The 21,227-nt window shown below is 40.5% G+C and overlaps 4 protein-coding genes across 4 annotated transcripts in view; 1 reads left to right on the forward strand and 3 right to left on the reverse strand.

The window, feature by feature from the left end:
- The window catches only part of zgc:165573 (cysteine-rich and transmembrane domain-containing protein 1), a 7,784-nt gene extending 7,489 nt beyond the window's left edge, over positions 1-295 (reverse strand). The window contains exon 1 of the mRNA XM_035669245.1: positions 139-295. The gene's annotated coding sequence lies outside the window, so the exon portion shown is untranslated. The remainder of the gene's footprint in view (positions 1-138) is intronic.
- A 4,967-nt stretch (positions 296-5,262) lies between these two features.
- Positions 5,263-9,380, reverse strand: eif4ebp3l (eukaryotic translation initiation factor 4E binding protein 3, like). Its single transcript, XM_035669187.1, has 3 exons — positions 8,983-9,380; positions 6,977-7,153; positions 5,263-5,858 (listed from the first exon to the last, which is right to left on the reverse strand). The coding sequence occupies exons 1-3, from the start codon at positions 9,113-9,115 to the stop codon at positions 5,830-5,832; spliced, it is 339 nt and encodes a 112-aa protein (XP_035525080.1). The 5' UTR covers positions 9,116-9,380; the 3' UTR covers positions 5,263-5,829.
- A 2,303-nt stretch (positions 9,381-11,683) lies between these two features.
- On the forward strand, positions 11,684-19,029 carry acsl4a (acyl-CoA synthetase long chain family member 4a). The gene is made up of 15 exons (XM_035669253.1): positions 11,684-11,724; positions 13,610-14,147; positions 14,242-14,419; positions 14,519-14,628; positions 15,338-15,476; positions 15,582-15,732; positions 16,083-16,206; positions 16,781-16,852; positions 17,010-17,149; positions 17,241-17,413; positions 17,501-17,575; positions 17,700-17,888; positions 18,091-18,205; positions 18,378-18,535; positions 18,735-19,029. Exons 2-15 carry the CDS (start codon positions 13,791-13,793, stop codon positions 18,890-18,892), a joined length of 2,139 nt encoding a protein of 712 aa, XP_035525146.1. The 5' UTR covers positions 11,684-11,724; positions 13,610-13,790; the 3' UTR covers positions 18,893-19,029.
- A 1,004-nt stretch (positions 19,030-20,033) lies between these two features.
- Positions 20,034-21,227, reverse strand: part of nxt2 (nuclear transport factor 2-like export factor 2) — a 1,830-nt gene continuing 636 nt past the window's right edge. Inside the window, exons 3-4 of the mRNA XM_035669255.1 lie at positions 20,556-20,700; positions 20,034-20,345 (exon numbers count right to left, since the gene is read on the reverse strand). Of these exons, the coding sequence (XP_035525148.1) occupies positions 20,161-20,345; positions 20,556-20,700 (330 nt within the window). The 3' untranslated portion in view covers positions 20,034-20,160. The remainder of the gene's footprint in view (positions 20,346-20,555; positions 20,701-21,227) is intronic.

Below are 21,227 nucleotides of genomic sequence, written 5' to 3' on the forward strand. Positions count from 1 at the left end.
TACACAGGCCGAATAGAAGTGGCACCTGCAGGCCACAACCCATAGCACTGTTCAGTTATCCACCCCCCCTAAGTTCATGATGACTAGGCTCATAAACACATAAAACACCAGAGTTACGGCCATGTGAGGACCACTTACCTTACAGTAAACAGAGTCCCAGTGTGTGGTGATTTAGCAATGCGCGTTCAGAAAGAACCCTCTTCTGTCCTCACTGTTTAGCACTATTTCTCTTTCTCTTTTTTTTTTTTTTTTTTTTTTTTTTTTTTTTACCGCAATGAGCGACCCTCTCTTGTCTCTGGAAACCCAGTGCGTATCTCGTTTGCGGGACGTGACGTCATTTGTAGGCTACTGCGCGGGGAGTGGTGCTAGTCGCCGAGCGAGAGACGGGATTGGCTGCTGCCACGGCCGCTGCTCGCCGCGTCCAATCACAAGCCAGAGCGATGAATGGACGGGGGGTGGAAAAGGGAAAAAGGCACTGACTCCTGATCATATGACTTGATAAAAGATTGAATAGCACTTCATCACCCGGTCAATGACGAATTCAACACGGGGAGAGAAAATGACATAAGATGAGTTACCAATAAACGTTAATCATTAATTAGTGACCTATTTGCTCGCGCCCTTGGAATTTGATTATTTTAATAAGCTTATGGAAACTTGGCAGCTCTGACACGTTATTAGAAAACATGGCACTAATATTAATTTAGAATACGATGCAATTATGTATAAATGTTAGCAAATGTTTTAGAGCTCTTGTTTGACCAAATCCTAGTGCTTTTTATTTTTATTTCTCATATATCAGCAAACTTTGGGTAAGATGCATTACTGGCTTTCTCCCAGCAGATGTCAGCCTATTCACGGTCTATTCTCTGAGGTGGAGGTTCTTGCTGTTTTGCCTTTGAACAAGCAGTGAGTTGTTAAATTGTTGTGTTATCATGTAAGCTAATGCACAGTGTTTTTATTTTGGTTGTTTGAAATTGAATTAGCAGCATCACATGCCACTCAGAGAATGCCCCCCCCAAATGTATACTCATTCATATGGGGAGCACTTAAGATACCTGTATGCCAAAAGTAAAAGTTTTGCATTCATGTTACTTTAGAAAAAAAAAGTCAGTACTATTAGAAAAATATATCATAATATCATATATATTTATATTTATACAAGTACTCATTATGCAGCAGAATGGTATCTGTAAGCGTTACATTATTATTCAATATTGGATCATTTTAATTACTGCTGCATTAACATATAGGCAGCATCTTAATCTTAAAGCAGGTTGAGGTGGAGCTATATCACATACATTTGTGTAGTCAATCTATATGTATATTGTATGTATTGTATAATGTATATTATTAATCTCTGAAGCAACTTGTAACTATAGCTGTCAAATAAATACAGCCATGCATATGTCACACACACATTCATTGGGTGGTAGAGTTGGGAGACAGGATTGTGAAACATAATCTCAGTTCCTCCATCAGACATGACATGACATGAGTACAGTATGAATATAGTGCCATGCCAGCAGCCAGCCAACATGACAGCTGCCATTCACAGTGCAACTTAAAAGGAACTGGTCTCTATTCTGCAAGGTGATACCAGACCCTGTAGCAACATGTGATGAGGCTTGCACAATGGGTGTACAATTGGTAATCTATGTAAAAAGAGCTGTAGATCAGTGGTTTCCCAAAGAAACAAGGACCTGGCCTATGACATATACACACTAAACTATGTTTACAGCTTGAACAAAGTTATGCATGGAAAATATGTTGGTGAAAGGTACTATTACTGGGGACATATTATGCAATAGCCTGGCAGCAGCTATTAAAAGTCTGATCTAGGACTGTCCTATCAGAGATTTTGCAACAAACAGCAAGGGAATCATACGCTTTAAGACTGAGCCAAATACAGGGCAACACAGTGTATCCTGCATTGTCATTTGAAACATATTTGTCGCAGTGAAGAACAAGGCCAAGATTTGTTTTCAGTGTAGTATTTCTTGTAATTTTCTACACTAAGACTTTAAATACGCAGTTCTTTGTAGCAAACCTTAACTGCAGGAGCTACACAGGTTAATACAAAGATGAAATATGCTCGTATATGAAGCGTAATCTAAAAAACAGCGTGTGCCTCAGATTGTATTTCAAAGCACAGCAGTCATCTAGGAACTGAATAGTATTTTACTGGGGTACTCAACAAAAGTCAGTCTGTAAAATGGTTGGCTGAATTCATGCAATGTAAATGTTTCCGTAAATGTAATGTACATTTAGTTTTGTAAATGTGTGTTAATGCATGAGACAAACATGCAGTCTACTTCAGTCCCTATCCTCTCCTGTCATGACAGATATGATCAAGCAGGCCGCGTGTTAGAGTGTCTGTTTACATCGTCACCCTGGCAATTCAGCCCAAGCCTGTATACCAACCGCTTCAACAGGAGCAGATGACAAAAATAGAGCCTCGTCCACCTTCTCAACTTTACCCAACCCTGTTACAGGGAAAGTGGAAGGGGAGCAGGGGGTAAAGGAGGGGGAAGGAGATGGAAAGGGGGGATATTTTGTTTATGGAAAAGGGCAATGGAGCAAGTTTATCCGAGTTTATTGAAACGGGTGGTGGTCGTTTGGAGAGAAGTTGTTTACAATGATACAAGGCTGTTATTTTCCAAAGCAGCTTTTCAGGGATGTATGGCAAATCAAACCATGATTGATTTTATACCACAAGCAAGTAGAACCCTAAGTCACATTTACACATTTATGGTCACTATTTTACTTCAATGTAATGTAAGTGATTCAGTTGAACGGCACTATATACTCTTTTTCTCTCCTTTCTCTTTTTGCTTTGAAATTTTGGCTATTTAAAATTTTCACTTCTGAAATATGTTTATGTCATGCTCACAATATGGAGGTTTGGAGAATGCAACACATTTCTAGACAATAAAATGAGCCTTCTCACATACATGCTGCAGACAGTTTTGGCTCAGTGATGGATACCTTGTCTGGAAATTTACTGTCAAGCTTATGTGTCACTGTCACATGCCCAGTGATACTCGTGAGGACTTCCCACTCTTACAAACAGATTACCACTGCTACAAAAATGTCTTCATATAATAATCCCATCACTTACTGCATGACGGAAATTATGTATGATCCAAAGCTTTTAAATTATGTTTACATCAAATTTATGTGGCCAGTAATCATGCTGTATAATAATAAATTTATTTCTACAACAAATAAAGAGTGGCAGTCGTGCTATTGTGCAGATGGATAAGGGAGGTGTATTTCGCATCTATACATTGGTGAGTTTTTGTCCAAAGTGAACAAACAATGACACGTGTGCATTTGTCACCTCTAAGGCCATGTCTTTACAGTCACGAGAGAGCTATTTAGAAGTAAGTGAGTTAGAAATTCAACAACACCTTTACCTTATCATGTATCTTATGTCAACATTGGTCATGATCGATTTTCATTGGTACTTCCAAGCTTGATGGATCAAAAGGCCTATTGATGAAGGTAAAATAATTTATTGTAGACAATGTGTAGAAGAAATCTAATCAAGCTGCCTTTACCCTCACCCCTTTTTCTGAACATATCGTACATTAGTGCACATCCCAGAATAGGACATGGCATGGTTATGTCAGATTCTGTGTATCAGTAAATTCTCAAAACTCTTCACTGTGGGTCTGTTGATGCCCGAGGACAGTGGGGGTTTGTGAAGTACATTCGAGTATCATTTTCAGTTTCATAGCTCCCCCTCTGCCAGACAGGATATCCTTCAAAACTGCATGATGGGAGCATGTGACATTCTGTCACCTGGTACCTGGCCTTGTTCTCACGTGTGTCTAGCACAAACATACACAGAAACTTGTTCAAACAGTACATGGAGGTCAGTCGGCACATTTTATTTGGGTTTCGTATTTGCTGTATAGGACACAGTAATATTATGGAATCAAAATGGACCAAACAGTGAGCATATTTTTAAACCTGCTCTGATTCTTATTATAAAAAAAGACACTAAATCAGAGCCTCCTGGCCAAAAGTCAGTTGTTAGCTTAAATGCAATGCAAGGTGGTTGTCAGTCACATCTGCAAGGCCTTGGGACAATAACAGCTGAGTAGATTGACCCACATTACTAACTTGCACATGACACATAGGAATCGGCTTATTTGTTCTCACTTCAATACTGAAGATATACCTTGACATCAGCAATATTTTGCGGTGTCGTCAGTGCTGAAATAAATATTTATGACATCTGTTTTATATACAAGTCATATATATTCAGAAAATCCACAATTACATATTTTAGATAACTGCCTGGTCAAATACCAGCAGGTGTCACACCCCACCCTTACATTGCAGAGTGGTTTCAATATCTGGCCTTTGGGCTGCAGCTGCCCTCATTCCTTAAGACCAAGCCTACTCCTACATTCAGCCTCCCTAATCTACAGATCAGTGTCTGGAACAAGCAGGCATACCTAGCCGTGACCCTGTTGATAGTGTGAAAGGCTGCAGACTCACTGCACATGGGTCTGAGTAGCCTTCAGCCTTTCAGTTACATGTGCAAAGGATGTACTTGGAATTTACTCCTGTTGTTCAAAAAAATACCTGAAAAGTTTTCATATTTAGCTACAACATTAGTTTTATTGGAGTTATATGTATTTAAGTAGTCCGGGATGTTAGATGTATCAATTCAACAGATGGGCCAACTGTCTGCCTGTGAAAGGGGGAGTTCACTCCACCAGTGCAGAAAAACAGACCACCCTATATGAGACAGTTATGCAAGTCATTAACTGCTTAACATGTAGGTTTCTGTGGCCACGTGTTTTTCTATTACACAAGGTGTACAAGGTTGTAGACAAGGTCTTCCACATTAACATCAACCACAAATTTTCCCTGTATGCTTTTATAAAATACATGTATCAAGCTTCCAGGACCAAAGTTCCATTTCAGGAAATAAACATTTAAAACTTCAAACTCTGTTGAGAGACACTCCTGTATTTTATGAATATAGTAAAAACAATTAAGGTAAGATAATGAATGAAATAGAGCTTTCACTACAAATGTTCTACTGTGACTGGGTGTCAATATGGTGCATGGTTAAGGTCTTTGTCAGTATTAAGCTCTATGAGAGAAGAAAATATTACACAATTAAATCATTTTATTACACTTCAGATCATAGATACTAAGAATAAGACTGTCCTTAAAATTCCCAAAATAGCAAGTGATCACACACACACACACACACACACAAACACAAACACACATTGCTGGCAGTTCAAAAAGCCTTTATTTGAAATTATTCACATTTCATCTCTCCCTCCATACAAAACAGAGCTGGAGCTGATATTCAGTAGGCCCTGACCCCCAATATTAGGAGACACTTGTTTGCCTATGACAAATAAAGTTATCTATCCTTTCTTTTGGGGGGGGGGGAGAAATACAACAAAAAACTGATGCCTGCAGTGAAAAACTCTACATGTCGTAATGTAATCATCTTATATTTCCCAACTTAAAAAATAGGCTACATAGTACAATTTTCTTATTTACAAAAGATAAAAAAAAGTGAAATCAAAAAGGATTTTTTTTCAATCCTGCTGCAGCTCTGAAGTGAGTGAGCAACCAATCACCTCATTTAATACCATTGCTTTGCTTAATACACAGATTAGGGTCAAAAACACCCTATAGTTTTCTAACTTTTCCCTATTCTTTTTGGTTCCTCACAAAAGCTTTTATTTAAAAAAGGTGAAAAAAAGCTTTATATGTAATGCAATACAGTCATTAATGACCTTGGAGGTGTTTTAACCAATAACTCTCCACAGGAGGTAATACTGGAGCTCAGATGTCCATCTCAAACTGGTTGTCATCTGTTGAAAAGGACAAACAGAAGAAACAGTTAAAGATTAAAGGGAGATATTTGACAATCAGCTGGCAGCTGACGTTTGTTTATGCACTCTAAGCACAACCACACCTTAACGGACTACAGAAAAGATGACAAAGTACAGACCTTATCAATACATGCATAACTGGCAAAAAATAAAACGGTAGACTAAATTAAAGGGTGTAGCTTGCAAATCCAAACCCCATGACATGTCCTGTGTGTTTACGAACCCAGACACAGGATCCCCACGGTCTTTAGTTTGACAGAAGGAATGGAGAGGAACAAATTGATGGTTGGATATATTTCGCTCAATAATAAATAGCTGTCGGAACCTGCCCACAAGCCCAAAGCCTCAGTCATGCTGCCACAAAAAGCCCCACAAGAGAATCATTGCCAATATGACGTCTTTTATCTCCATAAGTCATTATATCCTCTGGAGAAGGGTTATAATGATATACAGAAATTCAGTAAAACTGTATATTTGCTTAGTAAATGTTGATATCTTTCTTAAGCCCTCAGCAACAACTAACTAACAGCTGACACCATCAGCCTGACAGATTTATCTTACACAGTATGGAATATATACTGATTATTCCCACTAGCAAGTTTTAAAAGCTTGATATTCCCATGAAGGCACTAAACTCACACATGACGATAATGACTGAGCACTGCTGTCCCAGTCCTCAACACAGCACAACTACTGTGCTGCAAAAATGCAGGCATAACACTGCAAGAACACATGCTGCACCTATCTGCTGTATTAGCACATGCTGAGTACTCATGACAACGTAAAATGACAACTCACTGTGGAAACAAAAAGGGTTGAAAGTTCACAAGAACCCCACATTAAGCTTCAAAAGCATTCTGTGCCTCATTAGATAAGGCTACAACATTGTGCATTGTGAGGAATACTTTGATTCATAAAACCGCAAAGCATGTATGTTTTCTCATTTAGTTAAAATATTTTGGATGAGTTATGATACAGATGTCTGTGTGTGTTGGCAGACAGGAACATGGGAATGTGTGCATTACCTGTAAAGTTACTCCCCTCTATAAAACTAGTCAAGCTCAGGGAAAACAAGAACTAAGGAGTGGTATGTTTACCTGCAATGTCCTTCTCTTCCTCCTCAGCCTCCTCTTTGAGATCCTGCAATTTCCCCATGGGGTGTGTAGCAGGTACTGTTACCCCTGGGATCTGGGGCAGACAGCATGGGGGGGTCCGAGCAAGAGGAGAGTTTCGACAATCCAATAGAAACTTCCTGTCATAGATGATGCGGGTACCTGTGTTAGAGAAAGAAAGAGAAGGAAAAAAAGAAAAGAAAATCTTTTAATACAAACATCAAATCTGACTTCCTAAAAGGAAGTGAAGTAAATGCACCGACATACACAACAGACCAAAAGCTGGAATATTACAGGATCAAAAGAAAGCCTAGTTATTACAAGAGCACCTACGTACAGAATTACGTACGATTATCCTCTACAAGAGGGGATTTGGGTGGGAAAAGAAGAGTTCTGTGTGCGCAGAGGGGAGGGATGTAGGCTGCCCCTGCAATGAGTTCTAGGAAGTCAGAGTACAAAACATTCTGCCTTTCAAGAACGAGGCCTTGGGATTAAAGCCACATGTTTTGGTCTTTGACCGAGTGAGAGCTTTAACATTGACGGCAGATGCAAAATGCTTACGTATGTATCCAAGGATGGCTTTTCTCAAAGCTGTGATTTAAGCTTAAAGATCCATACAAACCCTGCAGCTTGCCACGTCTAAAAATCTACTTGGCATGTCTCATGTCTGTCACCATTTGGACACAGGCCAAACTTCAAACAAAAACAGTGTCATAAACGGCATCGCGTGATAAGTTTGACCAGGACATGACCGAGTGAAGGAATGGTTTGCTGCTTCTTTATTGGAGTTTGAACCGTTCTGTACAGTATCTGCTCAGCTGCTCTACAAGGAAAACATGTTATGCAATAACTGCAGTTCATCATGGACAAAGAGAACCAAAGCAGAGGTGGGGAGAGAAAGAATTGTGGCGAGGAAAGGGGGCTGGAATCCTAACTATAGTGCAAGCAATGCATTGCAAGGCAGTACTAGAATACAGAGCAGTTACATAAAAGAAGGGGTCAGTACAACAACATGGCATGAGCCCAGTAGGGCAAAATGTGTTGCACCAAAAGTGGAATACAAGTTAAAACTCTGCATTGCAATTTCCTATGCTGCCAATTTTAACACATATTGACAAAAAATATATGCATTACACACTTCCTTTCCCTCCTCCTCTCAACTTGTACAGAATGTTCTCTACCGTTCCTGAAACGCAAAAGCAGAGAGCAGCGGGGATAGGACGCTGTCCAACTCCTCCACTGCAGAGGCCAATCACTTTGCTGTTCTGGCAGCTGCTCACGTACTCCCTCTTTTAATCACAAGTCACGGGTTAGACAGCTCTTGTTGTCTTAGACGTCAGTGTTTGTGATGCAGCAAAAGTGTGTGAAAAGGGTCAAATTCAAAACATTTTTATGTGGCGTGTTTATACCAAACTGTATGTTTGTGCATATATATTTTATGCAAGTCAAAGTTACTACTGTTCTGCAATCAGCAATGCAATACATAAACGTGTCCCTATACAGTATTGATTCGAGTATAAATAGAAGCTTACACTACCTACGGTGCAAAAGTATTTCATGATTTCATCGTTTGGTTCACTTTATCAAATCAACAAACATGTTGACAACGCGAGGGCTGCAGCCAGCTGAGAGCGTGAGCCACAAAGCATGTATCCAGCTTCACCCTTTTCTCACATTTGTTTATGTTTTGTATGATGTTTGGGCGGTGTAAATAACCTTTTAATCCCAATACTTGGCCTTTATCCGCTGTTTTGTGCAAGTGAGCCCGTATTGTTTGCATCTTCTCGCGAGAGCTTATCCATGAGCGATGAGTATTTGCACGTATGCACAAACTGTTGAGTTACAGCTAACTTTCTGGAAGTAGCCAACTTTTCTTGTTATCGTAGAAACGCATTAACAAAGACGACTAAGCATGAAACAATGTTATCCAGAGAGAAATCGTAGCACTCCAAATGTTTGTTTGTTTGTTTGTTTGTTTTGAGAGTCCTTACCTCCAGGCGTGGTGGAGAAGAGGGTCCCCCCGGGTGTCTGGCTGTAACAGTCGGGTAGCTGGGACCAGTCCTTCAGGGTGAGCACCCTGGTGGGGATGGGGCAGCTTTTAACTTCCTTTGTGCCGGTCGACATGCTCGCTTCTGCTGCAGGCGGAGTACTATAAAAGTTTTTTTAAATGTCCTCAAACTCGCTATATAACGCTCCTGAACAAAGACAAATGACTTCAAAGTGTTTCAAACATGTAACAGTTACCAGAAGTAAGAAGTTTCACTACTTTAACGTGCAAACTAAGAGTTGAAACAGTTTGAGTTTGGGGCCCGGTTGTGTCCGTCGCTGCGAGCAGCTATCAAACGCGACCATGTGCTGTATATGTAGCACCCACAGCTGAAGCAGCCACTCGTGATGTTTTTGTACAACAGCCATGAGACACGTGGGGCAACGGCTATGTGGTGGTGCGAATGTTTCATTGTAAAAGACACCCTGCGGGGGCGGGGTTACCGATGAGGTGCGACAGACAGTTTTTGATTGTGATGAGAAGTACACAAACATGAGTGCACAGATCCGATTGAATGACATGTTTACTAATTAGTTATTCATAAGAGAAATCTTTTTTTTTTTACGATTAATAATTTACAAAGAATGGGGTTTTTTTGCATTATATATGAACTCAAAATTCACTTCTAACCTGAGCTTTTGCAAGGTTCCCCATTGCTCAGAAGTCCCTAGTGAGGAATAGATGTGCAGGTAAAGGTTACCTGTTAAAAGGTGAAGATGATTCTCTCTCATCATCAAGCTTCATCTTCATCCCTCCTCTCATGTGGCCATACGGTATCATGTGTTATTTGGGGTGAATGGGGTAAAACACCTGACCGTGAAATGACAGAGGGGAACACTGATAACACTGCTGTCCAAGGCTGCTCTTGTTCCCCAAAACACGCGCATCTCCACCTCGTTGCTCACTGGACAACACTGCCCCCTACAGGCGTGTCAACGTGGGGAACAGGGTGTGCACGTAGAGCTCGTTACAGCCGCTTCACATCTATTTCAACATCAATGAAGGGATTGTGTGTCATCTCCAGGAATATGTGCTTATTTTTTCCATAAGGAGGTGGTGCACACGTCCTGTCCTATTTTATTTACCTATTTATTTATTACTCATTTAGTGTCATTTTTTTTAAAAATCCGTTTTATTTTGGTCGGGTTTTGAGGTAGTTTGATCATTTATTGTGTTACCTGTAACGTTATTGTGATGTTATTCCTTAACCCCATCTCTTGGGTGATGCCTCATCGTGGTGCATTGGTTTTGATGATAAAGATGTTTGAGGAAATTAAAGGACATATAAAGAACAAATGAAGAGTTGTCCTGTTAGTTATTATTATTATTATTATTATTATAACAGATAATTAGCTTTTGCTGTTAGTTCGAACAGCCATCATTTGAAATTATAGTTTTTTTAATTTATTTTTATAGCTATTTGGTTCGGAAATATCAGTTTGGAGGAGGAAGGTTCTTGAGCTTCTAATTCAACTGAAAAATATAAACAATAGAAATAAAGAACATTGCTTAATTGTATTATTAATATTGGTAAAATGTGTTTAATTAAAACAATTAATTTGAAATGATACAATCAAAACTACTATGTGTTTCAACATAGGCTTGCAGTTCGTTTCCGATTCCTATGAGGAAGTGACTCCCATTTCCCAACCACCTGAGGGCGACATCGACCTGAGCGCAGTGGGGCCACTGTGTTAATGAATTGATTTGGTGGGATGTTTATAATTTGTTTTTGAACAAATTGAGCCTGATAAACTGAGATTCAAGGTTGTAACAAAGGTGTGATAGAAGACACACACACACGCACACACACAAAATAGCCCCGGACCACATAATAATATACTATACATACTTAGTACTTCTAATATAATAGTCATATATAGAAACCAGTTTGATTGACTCTGAACATCCATCTGCATCTCCATCTGCACTGCTTTACTGCGTGGCTACTGTTGTTAACGTTAACTTCTATTTCTACATTTTGTAATTTCATTTTCTCTAATTATATTTTAATGTAATGTTTAATGCTATGTGTCAACCTCCTCACCTCCGACTCTTGTACTGCCACTGGCCACCTGCCCTTGACATTCCCTACTTCACGGCAGATACCCAACTCACCTCCTAAACTACAGACATATCTATCATTTCTCTATCCTATCCAGAGAACACTCGCGATCCTCAGGAAGATACAACCTTCCACAACGCGCAGGCACTCACTCTGCTTACTCCTCGCGCACACGCACACCCCTCACGCATGCGTACACTGTCAACACCATGGTTGCTTATTTATTAAGAATTTAATTTGCTAAGCTAAACAAAGGTACAAGATAAATGCTGGAAGCACGCAGGCAAAACGAGACAAACTACCACCACGAACCTGCCAACTGCTCAATACACACAGCTGGAGAGACACGTGGGCGCGTCATTCTCATTTCCTGTAACACAGGCCCGGTACTCTTTTCATCCCTGAAGCGTAAGAGGGGGTACAAAAAAAGAAAAAGAAGAAACCACGAAGCGGCAGAATCGCAGCGCTTTGTCTCATGTTGGTCCAAGAAATATGTGAATCCAGATGACGTAAGAGCTCTCCCGGCGTTCCGGCTACCGGGAGAGATAACTTTCGGCATCATACTTCTGGGGTAGCACGTGCGCGCACCGGACCGACCGCGGTTTTTCACCGCTGCTGAAGGTAAGCACTGTCTCAAGGCCCTGCCCGCCGGTTAAGCAGGTATCGCTCTGTAGCTCGGCCGGCTTGTAATCCCATTAACCCGCTCTTCTATCCCTTGTTGTAGATCTTACCGCTCCGGGCTTCGCCCATGTATGTGTGGGCAGTGTTTTTGGGTTTTTGGGTTTTTGGGTTTTTTTTTCCAGCTAACATCCTTTCTGTAGCTAACGTTGATCAACTTGCCGGAACCTTGCTCAATAACACGCTGTAACCGGCAGCGGGTTGCGGCTTTTGTCATCCTCCGGCCCGCCATCCTGCTCCGCACCCATTGTCTTATCACCGCAGCTCATCTTATGTTTTAAGAGAGTTCAGATGCGTTATTATTTGGTGGCTTTCATTTAAGTTAAATGCAGCTTTTTGTGTTTTGAAGGTGTTTTTTTTTTTTTCCCTAACATGTTACTGTAAGAAGCTGAGTCTGAATTTGGGCTATAAGTGTAATGTATATGGGTTACATTAACAATATCCGTCCAAAATGGCTAAATAATGTTATGTTACCATGGAAATCACTAATTAATGAATACGTGATGGGTGCACTATTTGGCCATCTGACACATCAGGATGGTTTTATCACACCATCTTCATTTAGGGATGGATGTGCCAGAGTATTTGCCTTTACTCCAGGCATTCTTGTTTGCCTGCCATAAAGGCTTTGCAAATTAAGTTATTTGAATGTTCTGTTAAGTCGAAAATAAAACAAAAGGTGACTGGACTAGGTGAGTGTATGCTTTAATAACAGTAAATGCTGTCAGTACACACACACACTGTTGCTCGTTCACTACTGTGGAACTGAAACCCCCATGGTGAATGTACTGGCAGACAAACGGAGCATCTCAGTCTTTATTTACCCTCTGGAGTATGGCCATGTTTGAGACATACAGCAGAGGTATGACGTAGATCAGCTATGATTCACAGAAATGTGAATCACACTGTGTTAAGTTAAGGTCTTCAGGATAAGGGAGTGCTGGTTACATGAGTACATTACTGACATTGTATTTATCTTAACTTAGATAAGGTAGCTTAGTAGATACAGTCATTTCAATACCCATCACCAGAAGTTTCTTTTCCTATCTACTGTTGTATAAGTCCATATCTTTCTATTACTGTTTTGTGACATGAAAGTAGGTCACATATGACATGTTTGGTCAGTTTAAACTCCTTCATCCTTCCTGCCCTGACGTGTGATGTTATTAGCAAACAGAGCTTGCCCTAGAGTGACCTTTCCCTCACCACCGAGTGGGGTGAGCTTCAAGAGTATCGTCATTGGTTGTCCGTAGCTCGATCCTCTTCAGCACAACTCATAGAGCTGTGGTCATTGGATGTGGCCAGCTGGTCTCAGCCCTGCTTCCCCTCCATCACCTCTCAGATAACCTTCCCTTTATTGTTGAGAGGCATACAGGGGGGTGGTACTCTACGAGGGAGGGAATGTGGATTGTTGAAACACACTCTCCAAAGAGGTCTCCTATATAATTTAGCTTTAAAAGCTGACAGATGTACAGAGGCTGTTGGGAAAGAGGTGAGTCAAATATGAGTACTGGGTGTAGTTCCAGCATTGCACAGTCCTCCTGGGTGTAAGGCGGTTATCAGGGGGTTGGTTTTAAAAGACGTTCAGATACAGATGGTGGATCAATTTTTAGTTAGTAGCTGACGTTGCATCTTAACCCATCGTTTTGTCTGGGTACTGTTTTTTTCTGTGTCAACTTCCTCTTCCAGATGTTACATTATGTGACTGTTAAAATCAAATCTGACTATTTTGCTCTGACTTGATTTGTAAAAAAGATTTTTTTTGTTTTTGTCATTTCACATGATAAAGGTTTTTCTGATGGTATGTTCTGTTTTATTCCAACTCTAGGTGTAACATCGAGAGACGGTGGACTAAATATTTTCATTCTACCGTTGTGGGATTGTTAAGTGTCTACTACTAGGCTTTTCTCTTTCTGAGGCAATCGTCCTTACACACTTCATCTTTTGGACCAGGACCCTATTTTAAACTAGTCTGACCACTGTTGCTCAGTTCACTTCCAGACAACAGCATGGGTTTCCAGTCAGACTCTACCCTCCAATCTATCCTCTTCTTTCCAATCCACCTTCTGGTATGGCTGTACTCCGTCCTGACCTTCCTGCCCTGGTACTACATCACTGGTGCCGGCCAGAGAAAAGCTCTGTCCAAGCGGATAAAGGCCCGTTCCACTTCAGGCCGTGCAGAGGGACCGTACCGCTCTGTGGACCACTTTGATTCTCTGGCTAGGGAGGACTTCCCAGGCAAGGACACACTGGATAAACTGTTCGAGCATGCTGTGCAGCGTTTTGGACAAGCACATTGTCTAGGCACCCGAGATATACTGAGCAAAGAAGATGAGATTCAACCCAGCGGTAAAGTATTTAAAAAGGTAAGGATTCCCATCGCTATAATATAGTTTTTGGGGAGGGATGTTTGTAAGGACAAAGAAGTCTGATTTTGCAAATGACTCTTTCTCCTATTAGCTGATCCTGGGAGAGTATAGATGGCTTTCCTACAATGACCTGGACGCTATAGCCAGTGAGTTTGGCAGTGGATTGGCAGCTCTGGGGCAGCAGCCCAAAAGCAGTATTGCAATCTTTTGTGAAACCAGAGCAGAGTGGATGATCACTGCCCAGGCTTGCTTCAGGCGCAATTTCCCATGTAAGTATATTACAGTATGTACAGTATAGTACTACATGTTATCTAACAAAGTGTGAATAATGTACTAACTACTGTTTTTGCACTTTGTATTCATTACAGTGGTGACATTCTATGCCACTCTGGGTGAGGAGGCAATTGCATATGGACTGAACGAGACTGGAGTTACACATCTAGTTACCAGCGCGGAGCTGATTGAGACCAAACTGAAAGTGAGTTAGTCGCGTACGGCACATAATCAGAACAGCTTACTCTGATTTTCAGGAGAAGCAATGATCAAGCTGTGGTGGTGGACAAAACATCTTGTCTGTCTTTACAAGTAGCCCTAATAATCATCATGAGATGACCATTTGAGACTAAATAGATAATTTCACATCACAAACATCAAAGCTGGTATGGAGAATCCAGAAAAAAAGTGTATTGCCTGCAGTCACATGGTTGAATGAATGAACACAGTATTTGTTGAGAAACACACCATAGGCTGTGAATAAATTAATGACGTTCAGTCTTATTGTATAGCTACACTTAGCTTCTGCATAGTTGGTGTGGCTTCGTATGTTATGCTTGTCAGGCCATTTTAAAATTAGGTACAAGAAAATGTGGAGTGAGAAATGGAGAATGTTTTAATTTGAGTAAAATCTTTGCATTTCCCCAGAAGCCATAATCAAATTAAGATCAAAAGGAAATTAACTGAAATGTAGTAAAATTATTTATTTGAATATGAAAACTTCTCAAACAAACATTATGGATTCCTAATTTCCAACGGTTGGATGTTTTGTTTTATTCTGTAGTTCAAGCTTCTGCCCATTATAACTATTATGGCAGTGAATATGGAGTTAGAAATCCTTCTTATTTATAAAAGGAAATCATGTGATTGGGTATCGTGTTGTTATAGCAGCGTTGTCCTCTCTTTCCATCCAGAAAGTGCTTTCACAGATCCCAAAACTGAAGCATGTGATCTACGTGGACCAGAAGAAAGTGAGCACAGAAGGCTACCCAGCAGGACTATCCTTCCACAGCATGCAGGCTGTACGAGAGCTGGGCGCTCTGCCTGAGAATAGTGTGTATTTCTCTTACTCACCTTGGTTGTGCTTCTTTGTCACATTCGGGGGTGAAAAACCTCACCCATACAGTACAAGACAATAAGTGTTTGTTTGTCTTGCAGTGAGCAGGGCAATCGTGAAGCCCCAGCCCTCTGATCTGGCTGTGGTAATGTACACCAGTGGCTCTACAGGCAGACCCAAGGGAGTCATGATTGTCCACAGTAACATAATTGCAGGAATGACTGGCCAGTGTGAACGCATCCCTGGACTCGGGTCAGTTTCAGTATTGGTCTTTATAAATGATTGAGTATAATATAATGTACATAGCAGGGTTTTTTGGAGCATTCTTACCACAACTTCAAAGATCTTACTGAGTAGCACATCTTAGAATTTAAGGTAGATTTTTCCACATAAATTTGTGCTGAGACAGGCTTCTGGCAGTGAAATAACCACCACTTGCAACTAACTATCAGTGTAAGGAGGTGGATGGTGCATTTTTGCGAGTGTGCTTTTTATGTTAGAATCTTTGAACCACAGAACCACACATGCTCAGCCAGAAAAATTGCAAGAGGAACAGAAAACATGTACCCTAACCTTCGCTTTCTCTACTTGGGTTCTGACAGGCCTAATGATACTTACATAGCCTATCTGCCCCTGGCTCATGTTCTGGAAATGACAGCGGAAATCTCCTGTATCACATATGGCTGTCGCATCGGCTACTCATCCCCCCAGACACTCTCAGACCAGGTAATACGGAGCACCAGCAGCCGGCTATGTTGTGTCTAGGCATGGGACGATATGCAATATTATTGTGATTAAAAAAATACTTGAATTTCCAAAACTGTGATAATCATGAATATCCTCACATGGACATGGCTGTGTAGCTCACCAGCATACAGACCTGTATTGATTTCCTAATTTATTTTGGACATGGGGGAGCCTGCATCTTTCCAGTCATTCCAAAATTCTAAGTCTGTCACCATGGCTGAAGGCTCGGCTTGCTCGTTGTATGCCTCCCAAAGAATGTGGAGATAGTATAGATTCCAATCTGCGGAACATGGAGATGAGATGATCAGTAATGCAATTAATTTGCGTTTAAGTATGAACAGTATATTCATGAGTATTAGAATAATATTGTGTATGCAGGTGTATTTTGGCCAACAGATAATTGTGACCTTTCCATTACCATCCCTATGCCTAGTCTGTTAATGTGTTTGCTATATTTCTTTATAACAGACCTAGGTGTGGTTACCAATACTTTAATCATTGCTGCTATCTCATGTAATCAGTGCCTTTAACTGTTTTTATCTTTTCCCTTTAGTCCACTAAGATAAAGAAGGGAAGTAAAGGAGACTGCTCTGTGCTCAGACCCACCCTGATGGCAGCTGTGCCTGTAAGAATCCTGCTTTTCATTCTTTCCTCTTTCCACTACTCGCTACTCTGTTCTCCTTCTCTCTGGTTTTTCTCCTCCTCTGTTTACTCAGTTTTAAATTCTTTCTTTAACCCACTAATCTTTATATGTATAAATTAATCCTTTTTCTTCTTAAAAGGAAATTATGGACCGCATCAACAAGAATGTGATGAGCAAAGTGCAGGAAATGAGTTTCATTCAGAAGAAGCTGTTTACACTGGGCTACAAATATAAACTAGAGCAGATCAGGAGAGGCTATGACGCACCACTCTGCAATGCGTAAGAAACCACTATTTCTAAACCAGTGCCTGTAGAAATGTGACTGTCTTGTTTAACTTAAAATGAAACGCGCATCAATCCGTCTTTGCAGCCTGTTGTTCCGGAAAGTGAAGAAACTGCTGGGGGGAGGGGTGAGGATGATGCTGTCTGGAGGAGCTCCCCTGTCCGCAGCCACTCAGAGATTTATGAATGTATGTTTCTGTTGTCCAGTGGGCCAGGGCTATGGCCTTACTGAAACCTGTGGAGCAGGCACCATCACAGAGGGTAAGAAGAGATTTAAAGTGTAGAGTAGAAAGTGTTGGGCTGAGAATGATTAACTATGTCATTAAAAAATTGTGTCTTCTTATACAGTTGCAGACATCAGCACTGGCCGTGTTGGAGCTCCGCTTCTGTGCTGTGAGATCAGACTTAGGGATTGGGCTGAAGGTATGGCTGAAAAACATGTTGGTACATGCTGTACTGGTACTTACAATGCAGACTGAAAAGTATTTTTTTTTAAGTACAGGATAATTATGTGTTATTTTACAACTTAATTTGCCAATTTTCTCAGGTGGCTACACGAGCAAAGACAAACCAAACCCAAGGGGAGAAATCCTGATTGGCGGTCCCAATGTAACCATGGGTTACTACAGGAATGAAAGCAACAATCAGGACTTTTTTGCAGATGAAAATGGTCAGAGATGGTTCTGCACCGGAGATGTTGGAGAGATTTACCCGGACGGCTGTCTACAAATAGTGGGTATGTATAAATTTTGTCAAAGTGGTTACACTTTACTTAGGCCCATGGCTGTCATCTGATGGAAAGCATCTGAAAGCACACCATTCATACTCAATTTCATAGCACTGATTTGCAGTCAATGTAGTTGTAACTTCTGACAGGAAAATGGTGTGTTCTTGATAACAGAGAACTATTGTGAACAGATTTTTATATTCTCATTTAGACCGAAAGAAAGACTTGGTCAAACTGCAGGCCGGGGAGTATGTGTCCCTCGGTAAGGTCGAGTCTGCTCTGAAAACCTGCTCTCTCATAGACAACATCTGCGCGTACGCAAACAGGTAAGTCTTAATTTATTTAGGAAAAGCTTCTTCCATATATATGATATCTTTCAGAGTTTTAAATACTATTTCACATGTCTGTTTTGTGTTTAGAATGCCTCTTCAGCTATTTCAAATTTCCCCAATTACTTTAGCCCTTTATTAACCTTGTTTCTAATGTTCATCCCTGCAGTGAACAGAACTACGTGATCAGCTTTGTGGTTCCCAATCAGAAAAGGTTGACAGAAATGGCCAAACAGAGAGGCATAGTGGGAGCATTGGAGGAGATCTGCACTCACCCCGACATGGAAAGAGCGGTTCTGAAGGAGATCAAGGAGGTTGCTTTTAACCGTAAGAGTTGTCCATGTCTTTTCACGATATTGTGATATGGCCGTACTAATCCTTTTATGACTATTACTTACTCCTGTCCTCATCTCCACCCATACATGTTCTTTCTGCATGTTATGTGCCAATATTTTGCAGAAAAAAGCACATTTTAAATTGTACTGTACTTAACCTGTCTCTTTCTCTTCACTTTTCATTCATATAGTTAAACTTCAGCGATTTGAGATCCCAGTGAAGGTGCATCTGAGTCCAGAGCCGTGGACCCCCGAGACAGGTCTCGTCACAGATGCGTTCAAGCTGAAGAGGAAAGAGCTGAAGAACCACTATCTCCACCACATAGAGAGAATGTATGGGGGAAAATAACTTCGCCAGTTTCACCCACGAGTTCCCGGTCTCACCATAACCACTGTTTTCGTCTGTAAATAATCTACCTGGTACCCAATTGGATTTTCATGCTGTTGTGAACCACAGGTCCAAATAAAAATGTCTTGAGCAAAAAATGCTGAGGCTGTAGATAGTTGTAGCTGTTGTTCCATATGTGCTGCTTTTTATTCTTGTGTGTAGAGGTTTTGATTGTCAAAGAGGTGCACTCAAATGGCAACTCGCATTCAATGAAAAGGGTCAGAGACCATTACAGCACAGCACTCCACTTCAATCTATTGCCACTCAGTTTGTAGCTGATAAAAGTACCACTGTCCTTCATATGTTGCTGATGCTTTGTTGTAACTTCCATTGAAAATAGTAACTGTTCATCATGGAAGCTTGTAATGCTCTTTTGTAAAGTTGGAGTACTGATGTTACTGTGCCTTCAGTCTGCAGTACTTGTGTAGTCAAGCAGAAGTTAAGTGACATCTAGATCAAAAAACATAGTTTACGCTTTTGTTACAAAAATGGCTAAATTGCCATGTAAAGTTTACTTGAGGCTTTAGGCAAAATATCCTCACCGAGATACACCGACATGGATCATAAAGAGAAAAAGTTACACATGATCATGTCAGCTTATTCCTTTTTTCCCCCTGACTTGATGTTTTATTTATGAGTTTTTCACCTTGTCAGTTTATTCAGAAAGTAAGACCAAAATGTGTAAACATTAATGACTCAGGAAGATAAGTAAATGTTTTAATATATGAAATTGTCAAGTAGTGGGTTGCTCGTATAGAAAGTACTTCTGTCAAAATTCTTGTTGGCACCTTATTTATTTAGGAGCAAGCATGCTTAACTGCTAATACAATGCTTATTAGCATTAGCTAGTCCCAACTGGCATACTGTAATACTGTGCATATTTTACCTCAGTTAACAGGTTAATGTACAATTTGGTATCAAAAGTTATCTAAAGTTCAGTTTGTTCATTTTAATAGGAGTGTTTTCTATGTGTTTTTCAAAGTGTTGTGTTGATGGATATGAAACATTAAAACTTTAAAGGACGCAGACGATGAGTCACTTTACAGTTGGTTGTTTAGTGATCCTATTTGTATTTATTATGCCATCATTATGAGCACTTGCCTTGTTTGACATTTTTGAGAATAAAAATTTTATTTCCTATTCAGTGTTTTATGACATTTTTGATTTTATTACAAAAGCATAGGGATAAACACATCATCTTATTTTCAAAGCAGAGATGGAAAAAGGCCTCAGCTATTCCAGTCTTGAAATCTGAAACAGTCACTAGCAATCTTCCAAACAGGCTGATCATTGTTGGGTGAGGCCTGAGCGGTCAAAAGAAAGTTCTGGTTGAAGAAACGCTGTTTGTTCCCTTCAAACTTGACTGTCCCACCAGTCACCACAAGCAGTGTGGTCTGGCCTTGGGTGGCTTGTTCTGTGAAAGAAGAAAGGGTAGATTGATAGTGGTTTAACATGCCTTAAGTAGAAGAACATTACAATTACATTATAGACCTGGCCTAGATATTTTATCACTATTTACCATAAAATGCTTGACATGTAATGCTCTGCATCACCTACACACAATAATCCACTCTGGGCGACACAGATGAGAATCATCAATCGGACTTGAGATTGACCCACTCACCGTGAACTGGCTGACAATCCAGGGTTTGAACTTGGAACTCGCTTGATGGCAGAGACTCAAAAAACTCGCCCAGAGCATCCTGTCCTGACACTGCATTCCCATTCCACACTAAAGTCGCCTTGTCCAGGTAGAGCCGGGTCAAGTTCTGGGACATAGGAGCAAGTACATAATGATGTTAACAGCAGAATCAAATGCAAAATATAGAGTGATCTACAGCCCGACCAATACTGAGTAATAGTGATATTGATTTTTGATTATAGCTGATATTTTTGCACACACACACACACAAAAAAAAACACTGCACCACTGTACTTTACTCACATAGCTGCTTTCAATACTGTAAATGTGTGTGTATATTCGATATTCGAGCTACCCCCCTTTTAAGTTTTAACACTTGGAGTTACAGCTTCTTATACTTTAATACCCTCGTTCCTACATTCACAGTGCTCATATTTTTATTTTTTTATTATTTTTTCTTTATTTTATATTTACCACTATATTTGTTTACCTGTGTGATTCTGTCTGCATCCCATACCGTTTTACCTGTTATCCCCCACGCATTTGTTGTTTTTCTTACTACTGCGCTGCAGTCACAAGGAAGCATTCACTGTGCAACTTGTATATACCTGTCATCACCCCTATAACTTGGTGCATAGTGGCCAATAAAATTCT

The sequence above is a fragment of the Morone saxatilis genome, unplaced genomic scaffold (assembly GCF_004916995.1).
Source record: "Morone saxatilis isolate NCDOM2014 unplaced genomic scaffold, NCSU_SB_2.0 Contig22, whole genome shotgun sequence".
Classification (NCBI taxonomy): domain Eukaryota; kingdom Metazoa; phylum Chordata; class Actinopteri; family Moronidae; genus Morone; species Morone saxatilis.